This window comes from Sceloporus occidentalis, unplaced genomic scaffold (genome assembly GCF_023333645.1).
Source record: "Sceloporus occidentalis isolate IW3139 unplaced genomic scaffold, rSceOcc1.0.p SCAF_105, whole genome shotgun sequence".
Lineage (NCBI taxonomy): Eukaryota > Metazoa > Chordata > Lepidosauria > Squamata > Phrynosomatidae > Sceloporus > Sceloporus occidentalis.
Genome location: NW_028317085.1, coordinates 159,855 through 175,302, shown reverse-complemented (window position 1 = coordinate 175,302; position 15,448 = coordinate 159,855). Strand labels below are relative to the sequence as shown.

At 38.3% G+C, this 15,448-nt stretch overlaps 1 protein-coding gene across 1 annotated transcript in view; it reads left to right on the top strand.

The window, feature by feature from the left end:
* Positions 1-8,729, top strand: part of LOC149283364 (uronyl 2-sulfotransferase-like) — a 115,370-nt gene extending 106,641 nt beyond the window's left edge. The window contains exons 7-8 of the mRNA XM_089497604.1: positions 7,939-8,096; positions 8,440-8,729. Coding sequence (XP_089353730.1) covers positions 7,939-8,096; positions 8,440-8,729 — 448 coding nt within the window. The remainder of the gene's footprint in view (positions 1-7,938; positions 8,097-8,439) is intronic.
* Positions 8,730-15,448: the final 6,719 nt, after the last annotated feature.

The following is a 15,448-nucleotide window of genomic DNA, read 5'->3' as shown; positions in this document are numbered from 1 at the left end:
CTGCAACTTACCCTGCCGATGCCACTGGTCTCCCTCCCTGTACAGAGTTAAATGTCCGTACGAGCGACTTTATTGGTCGCTCGTACGGACATTTAACCCGGCACGGACTAACTAATTGAACAGGGAGGGAGACCAGTGGCATCGGTCTCCCTCCCTGTTCAATTAGTTAAAGACCAGTGGCATCGGCAGGGCAAGTTGCAGCATTGGGGTTTTCAAACCCCAATGCTGCAACTTACCCTGCCGATGCCACTGGTCTCCCTCCCTGTACAGAGTTAAATGTCCGTACGAGCGACTTTATTGTTCGCTCGTACGGACATTTAATTAATTGAACAGGGAGGGAGACCAGTGGGATGTGCCGGGTAAGTTGTAGCATTGGGGTTTTAAAAGTCTGCACGAGCGACCAACAGAGTCGCTCGTGCAGACTTTTAAAACCCCAATGCTGTAACTTACCCGGCAGATCCCACTGGTCTCCCTGTTCTATCAGTTAATAAATTATAGAACAGGGAGACCAGCGGGATCTGCCGGACAATTACGGCACCAGGAGTATAACAGTCTGTACGAGCGACCCTATTGGTCGCCAGCAGGGGGCTCGTCTGCCATCAACCAATGGCAGACGAGCCCCCTGCTGACGACCAATAGAGTTGCTCATACGGACATTTAAACTCCTGGCGCCAGAGCGGCTTTAACCCCGTTTTAACCCCTTAACCGGGGAAAACGAAGAAAACCCGAGCACGAAGAATGTCCGCGAATATTCGCCCGAAGAGAAGACAGGACCAGGCGAATATTCGCGGAATACGAAGTTCTTTTTTTTGCCGAAGACGAGCACGAAGACGAACACGAAGAGCCCCCTGGTGCCCAAGTCTAGTTATTACTCTCTTTTCAGCTGCTTTTTGTAAGTAGGGATTACTTTATATGCAACAAGGGCTTTAACCCCTTGATGACAATTGCCGGTCCGGGCACGTCACGGAAATTCGTGTCGATAACGACAAATGACGTGCCAGGACCGGCACGTCATTAAACGGGTGCAGAAAGCGATCTATTTTCGCTTTCTGCACCGAAACGGCGTTGCTGTAATGCCTCGACCTCGAGGCATTCAGCAACGCCATTATCGGCACAAAGGGGCCATCTCTGGCCCCTCCCCGGGGCATCAACATCCGCCATACTTTGTATGGCGGCGGACGCCCGTTTTAAAAGCTTAAATGGTGTCGCTGGAATGCCTCGATCAGGAGGCATCCAGCGACACCAAACACTTACCTTTGGATGGGCTGTGACCGCTCCGGAGAGCGGTCACAGCCGCAGCTGCCGGTGATCTTCGCCATCTGCAAGATGGCGGCGGTCCGGGAAAATTCAATAAAGAAACAATAAAGTCTAAAAAGTTCGCTAGACGGTCTCCAGACCCTCTAGAGAACTCTGGCTCCACTTGCAGGTTGAATATAGGTACTGCATTCAACCATGCAAGTCAATGGAGCTCAGCTTTCTAATCACAGTGTGATTAGAAAAAATAAATTAAAAATAAAATAAAATTAATAATAATTAGAAAAAAAATAGTAAAAAAACAGTAAAATGTAAAAATAATTTCCCACTGATGTCACTATCAGGGGAACCTTCAAGTTGAAAAAAAATGTTAAAAAAATAAAAAAAAAGGCAAAAAAAAAAAAAATATATATAAAAAATATATTTTTGTGAGCAAGTCCTAAAATTAGCATATTAGCTTAAAACAATTCTCGCATGGAAAGAGTTAAAATACTGGCATATTAAATGCCCATGGGGTGTCTACTTTTAAAAAATGTATGATTTGATGGGGTAAATTGAATTGGCCGGGTTCAACAAGGTCCCAATTAACACGGGGGGAAGGATGGCCACACATCTAATTTCCAATTAGAAAAATGCACACGTACCAAATGTGGCCTTTTAGTTCCCCCCAAAAATGACAAACCCATGCATGTGGGGTATCACTGTACTCAGGAGATGTTGCTGAACACATATTGGGGTGTCGTGTGACAGCGGCATATACCAGGAGCTGTAAATTCATACATAAAGTAGGTGTGTGTGGGAAAAATACACACACAAAAATACTACTGCAAACTTTAAAAAAATGCTGGTGGTAAAATGTGTGCATGCAAAGAGTTAAAATACCAGCATTTAAAATACCCTGGGGTGTCTAGTTTTCAAAAATATATGGTTTTGTTGGGCATACTGAAATGGCCCGGCTCAAAGATGTACCAAATAGGGCACGGGCAGTGGATCCCCAAATGCCAAAGTTCAACATTGAAAAATGTGCATGCCCCAAATGTGGCTCTTTTGCCCCCGAACAGCCAGGCAAAATCATTCATGTGGGGTATCACTGCGCTCAGGAGATGTTGCTGAACACATATTGGGGTGTTTTGTGATAGTGACATATACGAGAACTTTTTAATTCATACCTGAAGTAAAATGTGTGTGACAAAACAAATGGAAAAAAATGACTATCACAAAGTTTGACAAAGACTGGTGGTAGATATGGTGCATGGAAAGAGTTAAAATACTAGCATTTGAAATACCCTGGGGTGTCTAGTTTTCAAAAATATATAGCTTTATTGGGCACACTGAAATGGCCCGGCTCAAAGATGTACCAAATAGGGCATGGGCAGTGGATCCCCAAATGCCAAAGTGCAACATTGAAAAATGTGCATGCCCCAAATGTGGCCCTTTTGCCCCCAAACAGCCAGGCAAAATCATTCATGTGAGGTATCGCTGTACTCAGGAGATGTTGCTAAACACATATTGGGGTGTTTTTTGATAGTGACATATACCAGAACCTGTTTATTTATACCTAAAGTAAAATGTGTGTGAAAAAACAAATGCAAAAAAATTACTACCATAAAGTTTGACAAAGGCTGATGGTAGAATAAGTGCTTGGAAAGGGTTAAAATACCAGCATTTGGAATACCCTGGGCTGTCTAGTTTTCAAAAATATATGACTTGATGGGGTAAATTGCATTGGCCGGCTTCAAAGATACCCGAAATGGCACATGGGGGGAAGAATTACCAGATTTGGAAAAAATGGCTTTGAAATAGCAAAACGGTAGCTGTACTTATTGCTCCATAACGTGCAGAAAAAAGCAAAAAAACATAAAAACTCTTTTTCTAAACTCAGGACAAATAGTAGAATCTATTTAGCAGGTTTTTTTATTACCTTTTATAGATGAGTAAAAGATTTTTCAACTAAAAGTTAGAAACAGTCATTTTTTTCTAAATTTTTCACCATATTTTATACTTTTTTTTAATAGTAAATAATACGATACAATCAAAACAATGTCATCTAAAGAAAGCCCTTCTTGTCCTGAAAAAAACAATATCTAATGTGTGTGGGTTCAGTAAACGGGAAAGAAGAAAATTACAGCTAAACACGAGCAGCGCAGAAATGTTAAAACGGCCATTGTCACGAAGGGTACAAAAAGTAAAATCAGCCTTTGTCACGAAGGGGTTAAACGACTTCAACCTGTTTTGGATGTGTTCGTATTTGATGAAATATTCTGTTATTCTGGCTGCTCTGTGTTGGAGTCAAAATAATATTTTCTGTGTATTTCTGGGTTTTGGAACAAAGCTTTTCTCTGAAGTTAAGAAGACTGGCTATGTAGTGTTATAAAGACAGTTAGATATAATTGCTTGCAGTGTTGTCAATACTATCTGGATATTTTCTGCTTAATTACTAATATATTATGTGACCTGTCAACTTCCTTTCTGTGAGAAAATACAGCCAGAAGGGGTGTTACGGCTTTGCTTTTTTGATGTTTTACACAGAGTTATAAGGTTACTCATATACATAATGTTACTGTTTATGCAAAATTATTAGAACCAGGGGTGAAATAACAATGGGGCAATAGTCCCAGGTGGCATGGGGCCCCCACCAGCTGCTTACTTGCTATAGTGTAACTTGTGTAACAGTGGTAACAGCATTGCCCCAGGAAAGCGCTTGATCTTCCCCTACTACTTTTTGTAGCTTACAACAGTGTTGTCAAATAAGATTTGAATGTTACTTGACCCTCAAATGAACCGATTGTAAAAATGCAAACACACACCTAGACACTCACACATGCATGCACTCACACACACATACGCACCTATACACACGCGGTCTAACATATACATATTACTCACTTACCCTCTGAAGCCTGAGCTTGTCCTCAACAGAGTGCGAGCTACTGCGCAGGTCACATGGCCACATTCCCAGGACTTCTGTTGCATAATCCATCCAAGCCACTGGCACACTAGCCTGCCGAGTGATTGAAGGTCAAGTATTGCACTGTTTTTATATATTTAGATATACATTAATCATTTGCAATCAGAGGACGGTTGGCACCTTCTCCCCCTTGGCCTCCTCCCAGTACCTAATATACTCACTGGCGCACACACACTCATACATATGCACTCACACTAAAACATCCTCACTCTGTTATCATACATATTATTAGCCCTGTTCCTTGCCTGGAGCTCTTTCTTATAGCTGCTCGCACACTATGTGAGCAGCCGCTATACTGCTCTCCACAAAGCATCTACCCCTGTATGGACACTCAATAACACTTCAATATTGGTTCATTCTGTCAAAAGGCTTCCAGTTTAGATACAGGCAAGAAAAGGGTATCCTATTTGGACCTAATGTATTTCTATATTAAGGACAAAAGAACAAAAATCACAGGCCGAAATTATGAATAAACATCTGAAATAACATGTTAAGAAAAATAAAAGGAAAGCCAAGTATTATCGACTGCTGTGTAGTATAAGTATTTGATTTACAGCTTGTTTTCCTTACAGTTACTCCTTCCACCCTTCCTTTACACGTAAACTATTTTCTACTTTGTAACACAAACCCAATGTAATATTTCAATGGGGTTCATAATCATTGACCACATTTTCCCCAATGCCATTCTGTTACATACATGCTTTTTTCTATTATTCTTCCTGAGAAGTAGTGATTTTGGGGGTTTATTCAGGAGAGATGTGGTTTCAACATGCAGAAGAAGATCACAGGGTTTGGCCATTCATAATGTATAAGTCAAGCAGATGAAACCACAACTCTCCCTTTAGTGAATAAACCTCTTTGCTGCCACACAATACAAGAGTCTTTTAGACTTTGGTCCACATTTATCCTTATCCAGGGTATCAAGTGTGTTGGGTTTTTTTATAACTATTTAGCAAATAAAAGTTATTTTATTTTTATGTTTGATGAAGTAGAGCAGCTCTTTTACATTTGCATGTCTAGTAGGGTTATCCCCAAAAAGTTCCTTCATTGTCTTTAGGTACATGACTTTTGACCAGTGTTTCCTCTAAGCTGTGCGCTTGTGCGCTTGTGCGCGCGCACATAGCTTTCAGAGGGAGCGCACACGAACAAAAATTGTGCGCACAACCAGTAGCGTACCAAAGGGGGGCGGTCCGCTACTGGTTGTGTGCACGGCACCCCTCCAGAGACGGACAGTAATGTCCGCCGCTAGAGGAGCAAGCTCGGTTGGGGAGATCAAGGATCTCCCTCTAACCGTCTTTAAAAAAATCAAGGGAGCTGGAGGTCTGTTAAGCAGACCTCCGATCCTGCTCCCTTTCGATGCGCGTGGCAACTGATGCTGTGCGTCGGGATTTGTTCTCATATCCCGGCGCACAGCACTGAAGCCACGCCCACCGCCTCCACTGCAAAGGAAGGAGAGGACATAGAAGAGGGAAGAACGAAGAGGAGGAAAAATGACAGGTAGGAAAACATTCTGTGAGAGTGAATTAGTAAGTGTGTGAGAGTGATGGGTGTTATGCTGTAGTTTAAACTGAATGTTTGTGAATGAATGAGTGTGTGTGTGATAGCATGGATGTGTAAGTGTGTGGGGGGGATAGCATGACATAGGGAGGCTGTAATCATATTCCTATCATGCTCAGGTTCCAGCATGTACTGGCTGCCTGAGCATGATAGGATTGCTGTTAGCAATTATATATTTTTTTGTTCAATTTTGGTGTGTTAACCACACCTTTATTAAAAGTAAGTAAGACACCAAAATTGGACAGAAAAATTCGATAACAATATTAATATATATATATGATTGCTAACAGCAATCCCACTCCTGTCATGCCCAAGCAACCAGTACATGCTATAACCTGGGTATATATAGTATATATATATATATAGATACTAGGCCAGACACTAAAGTGGTAGGCCTACACCACATCAATGTTTGGCTTAGTATTTAGTGATTGGGGTTATGCTGCATTATTGTCAATGTCTGGCTCAATGTATAGTGATAGGTGTTATGTTGTACCACGGTCAATGTGTGCCTCTGTATATAGTGATAGATGTTATGCTGTACCACCGTCAGTGCGTGCCTCAGTATATAGTGATAGATGTTCTGCTGTACCACTGTCAGTGTTTGCCTCACTAAATAATGTTAGCAGTTATACTGTACCACCGTCAATGTTTGCCTCAGTATATAATGATAGCAGTTATGCTGTAACACCGTCAATGTCTGCCTTAGTATATAGTGATAGGTGTTATGTTGTACCACCGTCAATGTCTGCCTTAGTAAATAATGATAACAGTTATGCTGTACCCCTGTCAATGTTTGCCTAATGATAGAAGCTATGCAGTTTTAAAGTGTGTGTGGGGGGGTCCCACGTACAGGATCCGCCCCAGGTGCCAAATACTCTAGGTACGCCCCTGCGGACAACAGTTTTTCCCAATTTTTTTTATCCTTTATGCGGCCTGGAGCCTCCGCTCGTGATTCGCTCATAATTTACTTATGCAGTGAGAATTTCCCCTTTAAAAAAACATTACAGTAAGTAATACTGTTGTGTAACTAATACTACATTATCAAACTATAATGTAGTGTTATAAACCATGAGCGAGCTATACCAAAAATCTAGAATAACAATTTAAATTTAACATTTGCAGAAGCATATTGTGCACACAAAATTTTGGCTCTTGGAAAATTTTTGCACAAGAGAAATTTTCAGCGCACACCACCTAAGAAAAATTAGAGGGAACATTGCTTGTGACGTGAGAACGCATTAAACCACAGGGGCCCAGAGATGTAATATGGTTTAGTCAGTTTAAAATAGATGCTCTTTTATATATGGAAGTTTGATTGCTTCTTTCCTAGAACGGTAACATTATTATTAATTATTTTTATATACAGTGACAATCATTTATGGAGTATGCAGTACATATGTTGAAAGGGTATGACAAGACTAGAATTGAGAGTCTTGATTTGGTGAATCATTTCTCTGGCCCCCTGAATAATAATCACACAATTTATTATTTTTATTTGATCTTCTACCATGTTGATGTCAAATGCTTAGTGCTCCTTTAAAATAAATCTGTTCAATCTTTTAGAATGTTTTTTCCAAATTTCACAATGAAAGATGTGCGCTAACAATTTGAGATCACGCGGCGTCATTACAGGGCACTCCACCCTTTCCAGCACGCTCAATACTAGATTCAGGCGCTGTTCCTTCTAGCTGCCTGTAGTTACAATTAAACACAACTGGGCTGTCACAATTCAGAATATTTAGTAATTCCGCTAGCAAATTTGTAGAAAACAAGGACTTGCTGTGTCCATAGCAGTCTAATGAATTTACCTTCACTTGAGGCTTAATCATAGGCACAAATAACAACAGGGTCTCAACTATGGGGCAAAAAATATGCGTTAAGTCTAATTCATCTAGTGAATGAAATCATCATATCAATGTGTAAGTTACAAACAAAATCCTTTTCCCAAGCTTCTCTCTTCTCCATCAATATGGGTATGTTTGTGTCATTGCAAACTTTCTATATTGTTATTTTTCAGGTGAAAGTATATGCAAGATGAGTGTCGTCGTGAATTCTATACAAAAAAAAACACCATTTAATGTGGCAACTTTTAGCTACTAACTGGTTCAGTTATATAGTATGGTAGAAATGCTGATTGCTTGTTGTGTTCTGTGTAGGGACCCTGGGGAATGGGCCTTGGAACGAGCAAAGCAGAATGTGAATGAAAATTTCTTGCTTGTCGGAATTTTAGAAGAGCTGGAAGACGTCTTGCTTTTGTTGGAAAGATTCTTACCTCATTACTTCAAAGATGTCATGAGCGTCTATAAGAACCCGGGTATGTTAGTCAGCATGTGCAGAAGTCCCGTATTGTGCATTTAATGCTGTCTGCGGACTGTGTTGTTGCTTTGTAAGTAAATAAAAAATAGAGCCTGCAGAATAAATAATATTTGAATACTCTGCAACATTTAAACATTTATGTTACGGTACACACAAGTAACTTACAAAAGAGTCGCATAATGTGTTTTAGTTAAACATATTTACTTAATCTGCATAATGTTTTTTTTAATGGATATCAATAGTTCAAGTTGTTTATAACATGTAAAACACATGTAATACTACCAAAAAGCAGACAATTGTACGAGCAAATTTAACATTATTTTGCTGTGATTTTATTTCAGAACACAAAAAGCTTGGAAATCTGACAGTGACCGTTAAGAAATCGTTTCCTTCTCCGAATGCCCTGCAGGTCCTATACCAGCGCATGAAATATGAATATGAGTTTTACTACTATGTGAAAGAGCAGTTCCATTTGCTGAAAAGGAAGTTTGGACTCAAATCTCACGTGAAGGCACCACCCAGCGAGGAGATTTCAATCCCAGTCCCTGTGCCCATGGAGACAGAAGAACCCATAGAGGATGAAGATAGTCAAGATGATGAGAAGTGGTTAGAGGACATTTATAAGAGGTGATGCACTCAATGTAGCATCGCAATCATCACGAGTCCATATCCATTTCTTAAGCTTTTTTTTATTGTTAAAAAAAATCCTTAAGGAACATAGTTAATGCATAGTGGCATTAACACAAATTCCCACGTTGGGTATTAGGGAAATACTGTACCCGATTTTGCGGGTTTGTTTACTTTTTATGTTCAGCAGGATTGATTATAGAAATATGAAATGGAAGTATTGAATTACGATTTTGCCAGTATTTTTTTTTTTGCTAGAGATTACCAGCAAAATCCAATATTAGAGAATGTTAATCTTTTAGCAAAGCAGAAGAGAAGGTACTCCCTGATATGCACATTTCGGACTGACAGATGCTTTTAGCTGCTTTGCAACTTGTCACTAAATCTTTATGTACCTGTATATTCAATAACATTTATATTTATACAAAACTTCTGTAACCTATAGAAGGTCTAAACTGTGCACTAGGTGTTTTAGTCTTTTTGGCCAATTCCTATGCAGTGAGACTAGCCTTTAAAAGGATAGTAAAGTGCCAATGACCTTGATACAAGGTTATGTTTATGTGTCACCACTATGAACTGACCCTTCGGGCTACAAGCATTCACAAACAGACTGCCTAACGTCTGCTTTAAAATGTAATGGTTACCTGCGTGGAAAATTCAAAGTGTAATCATGATTGTATGTAAGACAACGTAACGATTTTGTTTCTCGCAGTTACAGTGAACGTCATTAGCTCTCTCAGTACAGAGTGATTGCATGCACATAAGATAAGTCACGAACCTGTATATCGTATTTTAGTTTCGGACCAATTCCATGATTTTCAACTGTGTATTATTTTTTTTGCCTTAAGCCTAGCACAAATACACAATACAGGGCATGCTTAGCACAGCGTAATCATAATCACCAAAATTGCCTAGGACATTCTGCTGAGAACCACTGGCATTTGAAGAATGTGCGGAACCCTGGAGCACAGCACCCTGGAGGGAACATGATAGCACATAAAGTGTAGTAAGCACAAACTTTGTTCCTGCTGTCCAAAAACAGGAAGCATTATTTGCTGGGTTTTTTTTTTGTTTTTTTTTTTAAAGTGTGAACTGGTAATAATTGAATACAACCATAAACAAATGATTTGTTGTGATCGCTTGTTGTGACACACTTACCCTAAAATACCACTAGTCCGAAGTCTAGTGTATAGGTTGGTTTGCACATGCCTGATAAGAGACAAAATGAGGGAAAGACTCTTATGTTCTACACCTGGGTCCTCATCTACAATAAGGAGCAATTAGGTGGCGAAATTTGGAAGGAGCTAATTAATAACATTATCCTTAGTGACTTCTAAATATACCGCCTAGCTTGTATTTCTGTAAAAGACACACTGCTTTGAATATTTTTAATGGTTGATTACAATACAGGGCATCTCAAAACACGTTAAGTTTTAGGATAGTTTTAGTATATTACTCAAACAGTGGCCCAGAAATAGTTCACAGTCCAATGACAGTTTGCTGTGTAGAAGTTGTATTGTATAATTTTAAAACACTAGTGTGTAGCGCAGACGATCTTGCACAAAACAGAATAATGCCAATGTGTTGGTTTTTTTTAATGATGGCCATCTTTATCACATGGCAGAAGGATCAGGTACTTAGGGCCCAAAAAATATCTTGAGGTTCCATAAGCATTAGTCCTATATTTCCTACTAAATAGCAGTTTTATCTTGTCCAGCTCACTAGTCACACAACTGGCACATACTGTCAAAGTTAATGGCTTAAATACACACACATACATGTGCACTTACTGTAAATGTATTACAATTTGCCATGGACACTGACAACGCTTGCTTTAGAGTGGTTTGTGGATGGAAAATATGTATGAGGGTATACAGTTTTATGACTATGGTCTGCATGGGTGGTTTGGTGTATAGGTTGGGGCTGAAGAGTGTGTTGTGCTCTTTGGGTAGCCCACATGCAGAAGTGTAGGGGCCAAAAGATACCATACAAATGTATTTCATGAAAATGTACTGTGCCACAGTAGCCTAACTTCTTGTTCTAGAGACACCAGGACTGATAAAGAGCTTTATCGGATTAACGGATTTTCAGACTAGAACAATTAGAAGACTAGGTCCCATAGAAAAATATTTTTCTACTTGAGCATAAAATACAGGGCTGTATGCAGTAACGTAGGTTAGCATCGCCAAAAGCCTGGTTTTTATTTAATTTAGTTGCAATAAACGTGCTTTTTCTGATGACCTGGGGCTGTCATTGTTAGGATATTTTGGTGACTTTCCCTGCTCAAATACCACACAGAGCTGATTCTTTCTTGCACTGCATCCATAAACTTGCATTAGTCATGGTGTCCGACTGGGTAATTAAGACTTAACCATTCTATTGTGTACCGCAAATACTACAATGAAGAGTCAGGGTGTTTATCTAGTAGATGGGATGAGTGAAAAAATACAGAACAATATTTTGAAAACATTTTAGTCTGATATTAGTAATTAAGAGGGGAACTCCCACGATGTTTTATGTTTGTGTTTAACAATTCTTACTGGGTTCTTATTTATATTATCAGCTGCATGCTTTTCAGTCAAAATTAATTTGTCATACAGTATTTTTTATTTTTTTTTTAACTGTTCCGCGCCAAAAAATTTGTCTGTTACCAGTAGACAGAGTTCATAAAGTAATCTTCCACAATTAACCTATGCAGAAAATGTGATTTTGTAAATGAGATGGAAGCTATTAACAATACTAGCAATTGCACACATTTAGGAAATATGAGTTTAAGGCAAATGGAAGCTATTAGAAGTAACTTGATATGACTGTATATCAGTGCATGAAGCTGTATAAAGCAATTCAATTTGAGACATAACCTAATACCATTTTTTGTTATAACTAGTTATTGATGCAACCAAAAAACACAAATATCCAGTTTCCTTAGAGAACTGGATATTTTCAGTTTCATGTTGTATACAGTGGTCACAAACCATTACTAAAATAAGTGATATATACATGTTAAAATCCCACCTTACATGTATACTTTGGAGAACAGAAAAGTTCTTTTCTTAAGGTCTGCATGATTATTATTCCTCATTCAGTTCCCTCTGGGATCTAAACCCCAAGGCACAGTCCCAATGTTAAACAAACGTGAGAGAGATGAAGCTCATTGTGCAATATGCAAGACACATTTGATAAAAACAAGAAAAATAAAGAGAAGTCATCAAGTCTAATTCAAGGTGTCTGATGGAGGAACATCTTTGGCAGTGGTTTTGAACACCATATTATGTGGTGTCTCTAACTGACTATATTTAGTCAGTTTTAGCAAAATGACTGAAAGGAGCAAGGCAAAGAATAACAGGTAACATACAAAGAATTCTTCAACTAAACAAGAGCTTCAATGACAAGATACACAACTATATTGGTCCATAATTGCAGTTTATATAAGGAAGCGCAGTTGTGCACCTCTTGTTTAGTTTGATGCATCAGGGATTGTATTAAATATTTATTTTGCACATTAAAAGGGACACTCTAGCCATCATATGTACTTTAGTGCATAAGTGTGTGGTCCATTTTGGAAATCATGGAGCGGTTCTGCAGAATCCTCCCAAATGCACTGCAGGAGATACATTCAAATGCATTTCCCTGCATGTGATGTACCCACCTCCAGCGCTGGCTCTGTTTAGACCCCACTGCTCATGTTTAACACATTGATTTCAACAGGAGCACTTTGCTTCCACCAATTGGTTGCTTAAGCTGCCAATCAGTGACAGGACATACTCCCATTGGTTTATATGGTTTCAAGTGCTTTACCACCACTGAGTAGCATGGCAAACAGTCCAATTGGTGCAGGAAATGTCTGATCATGGAGGAATAAATAATGTTTTGCTGGGTCAGGTAAGTAACATTAATATGCATTCTTACAAAACAGATGTCAGGGACATTAGACCGTGCCTTTAAGGTAGGGGATGCGTTCCTTTTTTATCTAAATACTGCCACATTAAGCAGGGCGGCGTATTACTAATTTGTAAGCAAACCAAATAATAAAAGCATGGTGATGTCAGAATGCAGATTCCCTTTAAGTATACTATTTGTGCTATTCTGTCAAATTTACATGTCATTGGTTTTATCCAACAAGGTTGCCAACCAAGTCTAAAAATAATTGGTTATTGTAGTGTTGAGAACTGTAATTTGGAATTCTGACACTTTATGTGGAACCTTTTAACTTTCCAAAGTTTCTGTCCTAATAGCTTCTTTTGGCAGACTTTACTTGAGAATACAGTAAGTGAGCGCTACTTTTGATGCTCAAGCTGTACCAAGTTTCTCCAAGTTGTAACTGACCTAACCCCGCAGTATAGAAAAACCTCAAGAACCCAGTTTGGGGATATCATCAGACTTCTTATGGTGGCTCACAACTGTCAGTGATGCCATCAAAATTATAGGTAGGTCCTACTACTTTGCTAACTCAAAGACAACAACACCTTTTGGAATCTTTTAGTGCATTACTCTTAGGACATTACATTTTAAACTTATCTGGAAAAAAAAGTAGCTACAAAAATCTTATGTAACTAGATTTTTTTTGGAATAGCAACTAGCACTAGCAACAGAATACAATAACACTTTATATTACTGTTTTTAATACATTTTGCTGTTTAATGTGGTTTATAGACAACAGAAGTAGACCAACCTTAAAAAAAAAAACATGAATTCTTTTCTCCTTTTAATGTTACTGAAAAAATACTGAAATAGATTTTCTTACTAATAATCCATATACTAATATTAACATCTGAGCAAAAATATCCATATTAATATCCAGTAGGAGGGGGTTCTCAAATTTTAGGACGTCAGCGCTGAAAATCCCAATTGTTGCTATAAAATTTGCGGTTCAGTGCTGAGTTTAGGTATAAATTTCGAAATGTATGTATAATTTTGAGGTTTTTCACCACAGTTTGCTGTCAGCCATTGTTTCCAGAATCCTCAGCTTCCATACAAAGATAATAGTCATAGTGCATTGCGTTCCTGGGAAACTTTTCAAATGGCAGCTCTGTTTTGTAAGTTATTGAGGAGAGTTTCTGTAAAATGTTTACCTAAATATGGAAATTTAGTAGAATTTTTATTCCACTGTAATATGTATGTGGACACAAGAAAGAGATTGGTGATTATAGCTTTTACGTATGTATGCAGACACGACCTGTCCTTGGAATCTTGGAGCCGATATGTGCATATATAGATAAAAGTGGCTAATATAATGAAAAAATCTTTATTTTGAAAAAAGCATTATATGGAATTTACCATTTACATGTGCCCTGATACTGCTTTTTGTTAGCTCTTGGAGGGGAGGACACTTTTCACTAAATTGTATTTACAATGGGCTCTTATTCAACAGGTAGGAAATGGTTTAAAAAAATATAATTTTTTTATGTTTAAGGTGTAGGTGGCATTTCTGTGGTCTTTCATTGTTAATGGCACATATACTTTGTCCTGTTGCCCCTCAAGAGTTCTAGAATTATATTGTACATTTACATATAATAATTTAAAATATATATATATGAATATAAATGCCAAACAAGGACTATTGTATTTATTGTGTATATAAAGTTATAATCTTGAGATGTTTGCTTCTAACCATTGTGCTTATGATAAAGTGGCTAACTCACCTATAACATCTCAAACAGTGCTATTTTTCTCACAAATTAAAGTGTTATCACATTTCCACTTATCTCATGTTTACGCATTGATTTATTTGTGCTTAAAACAGACTAGTCTCCTGAAACAATTTGATGCATTATGTTCTTTTTAAAGAAAAACAGTTTAGGTGAAATTTTATGGGACTAGGAAACAATTGGACCCAGCAACAAAGATCTCTAAAATAGGCTAGATATTTTAGTAAAAATATAATACAGCAACTGGCCATGCTGACTTTTTTTTTTTGTGTTTTAAAAATATAGGGGAACTTATTGTTTAATGTAGCTTGATTTTATTTTACACACAGTACAAGAAAGTACATAAAATGTGAAGAGGTCGACATTTACCTTTTAATTGAAATTATAGTGTGGAATGTTACGTTGTGAAAAGAAACTTGTCTTTTACTCACATTACGAAAGATGAAAACTTCAAGCTAGAAATAGGAGTAGGCTAAGGTTTTAACAGTATTTTTGGGATGAACTATTTTACGATAAAGTTTTTCATCATTACCCAAGCATAAAATGACACAGCTGGTTCCCCAGTGACTGGTGCCATCCATGCAAAATTGAAGAACTCCAGGCTGCAAGAGAAGGGATTTGAAGGGCATCTCCCATTTTTTTTATAACAGAGCATTAATACATAATGCATGCTTAATTTTACATACCTGAAAATTAACACAACTATGCGCCTATCCATCATCCTGTGGCAGTCTTCAGTAACTTCCTTTGTGACTGGGAAGCCTCCTGGAGCTCTGATCACAACACATACAAATGCAATGTCAGGGCTTAAAATGGAGGCTGTTTTTTTGTCAAAATCCCACAAATTATGGCCTTTTTTTTTTTTTTTTTTTTTTTAAATATGCAGCTTGGTGCAACAGGCTTCTTATGTCAGCACATGGTCCAGCATGGAGAGACAATTCTTTATTCCTATGGAGACTGAAGTAATCACAATCTGTTCACATGGAGGGAACCAGGAAGCAAGTTTTCCTACATACTGCTTCACCTCACATTAGCCAGCTAGGTACACAACACTAAGTACTAGGTACTAGATTGT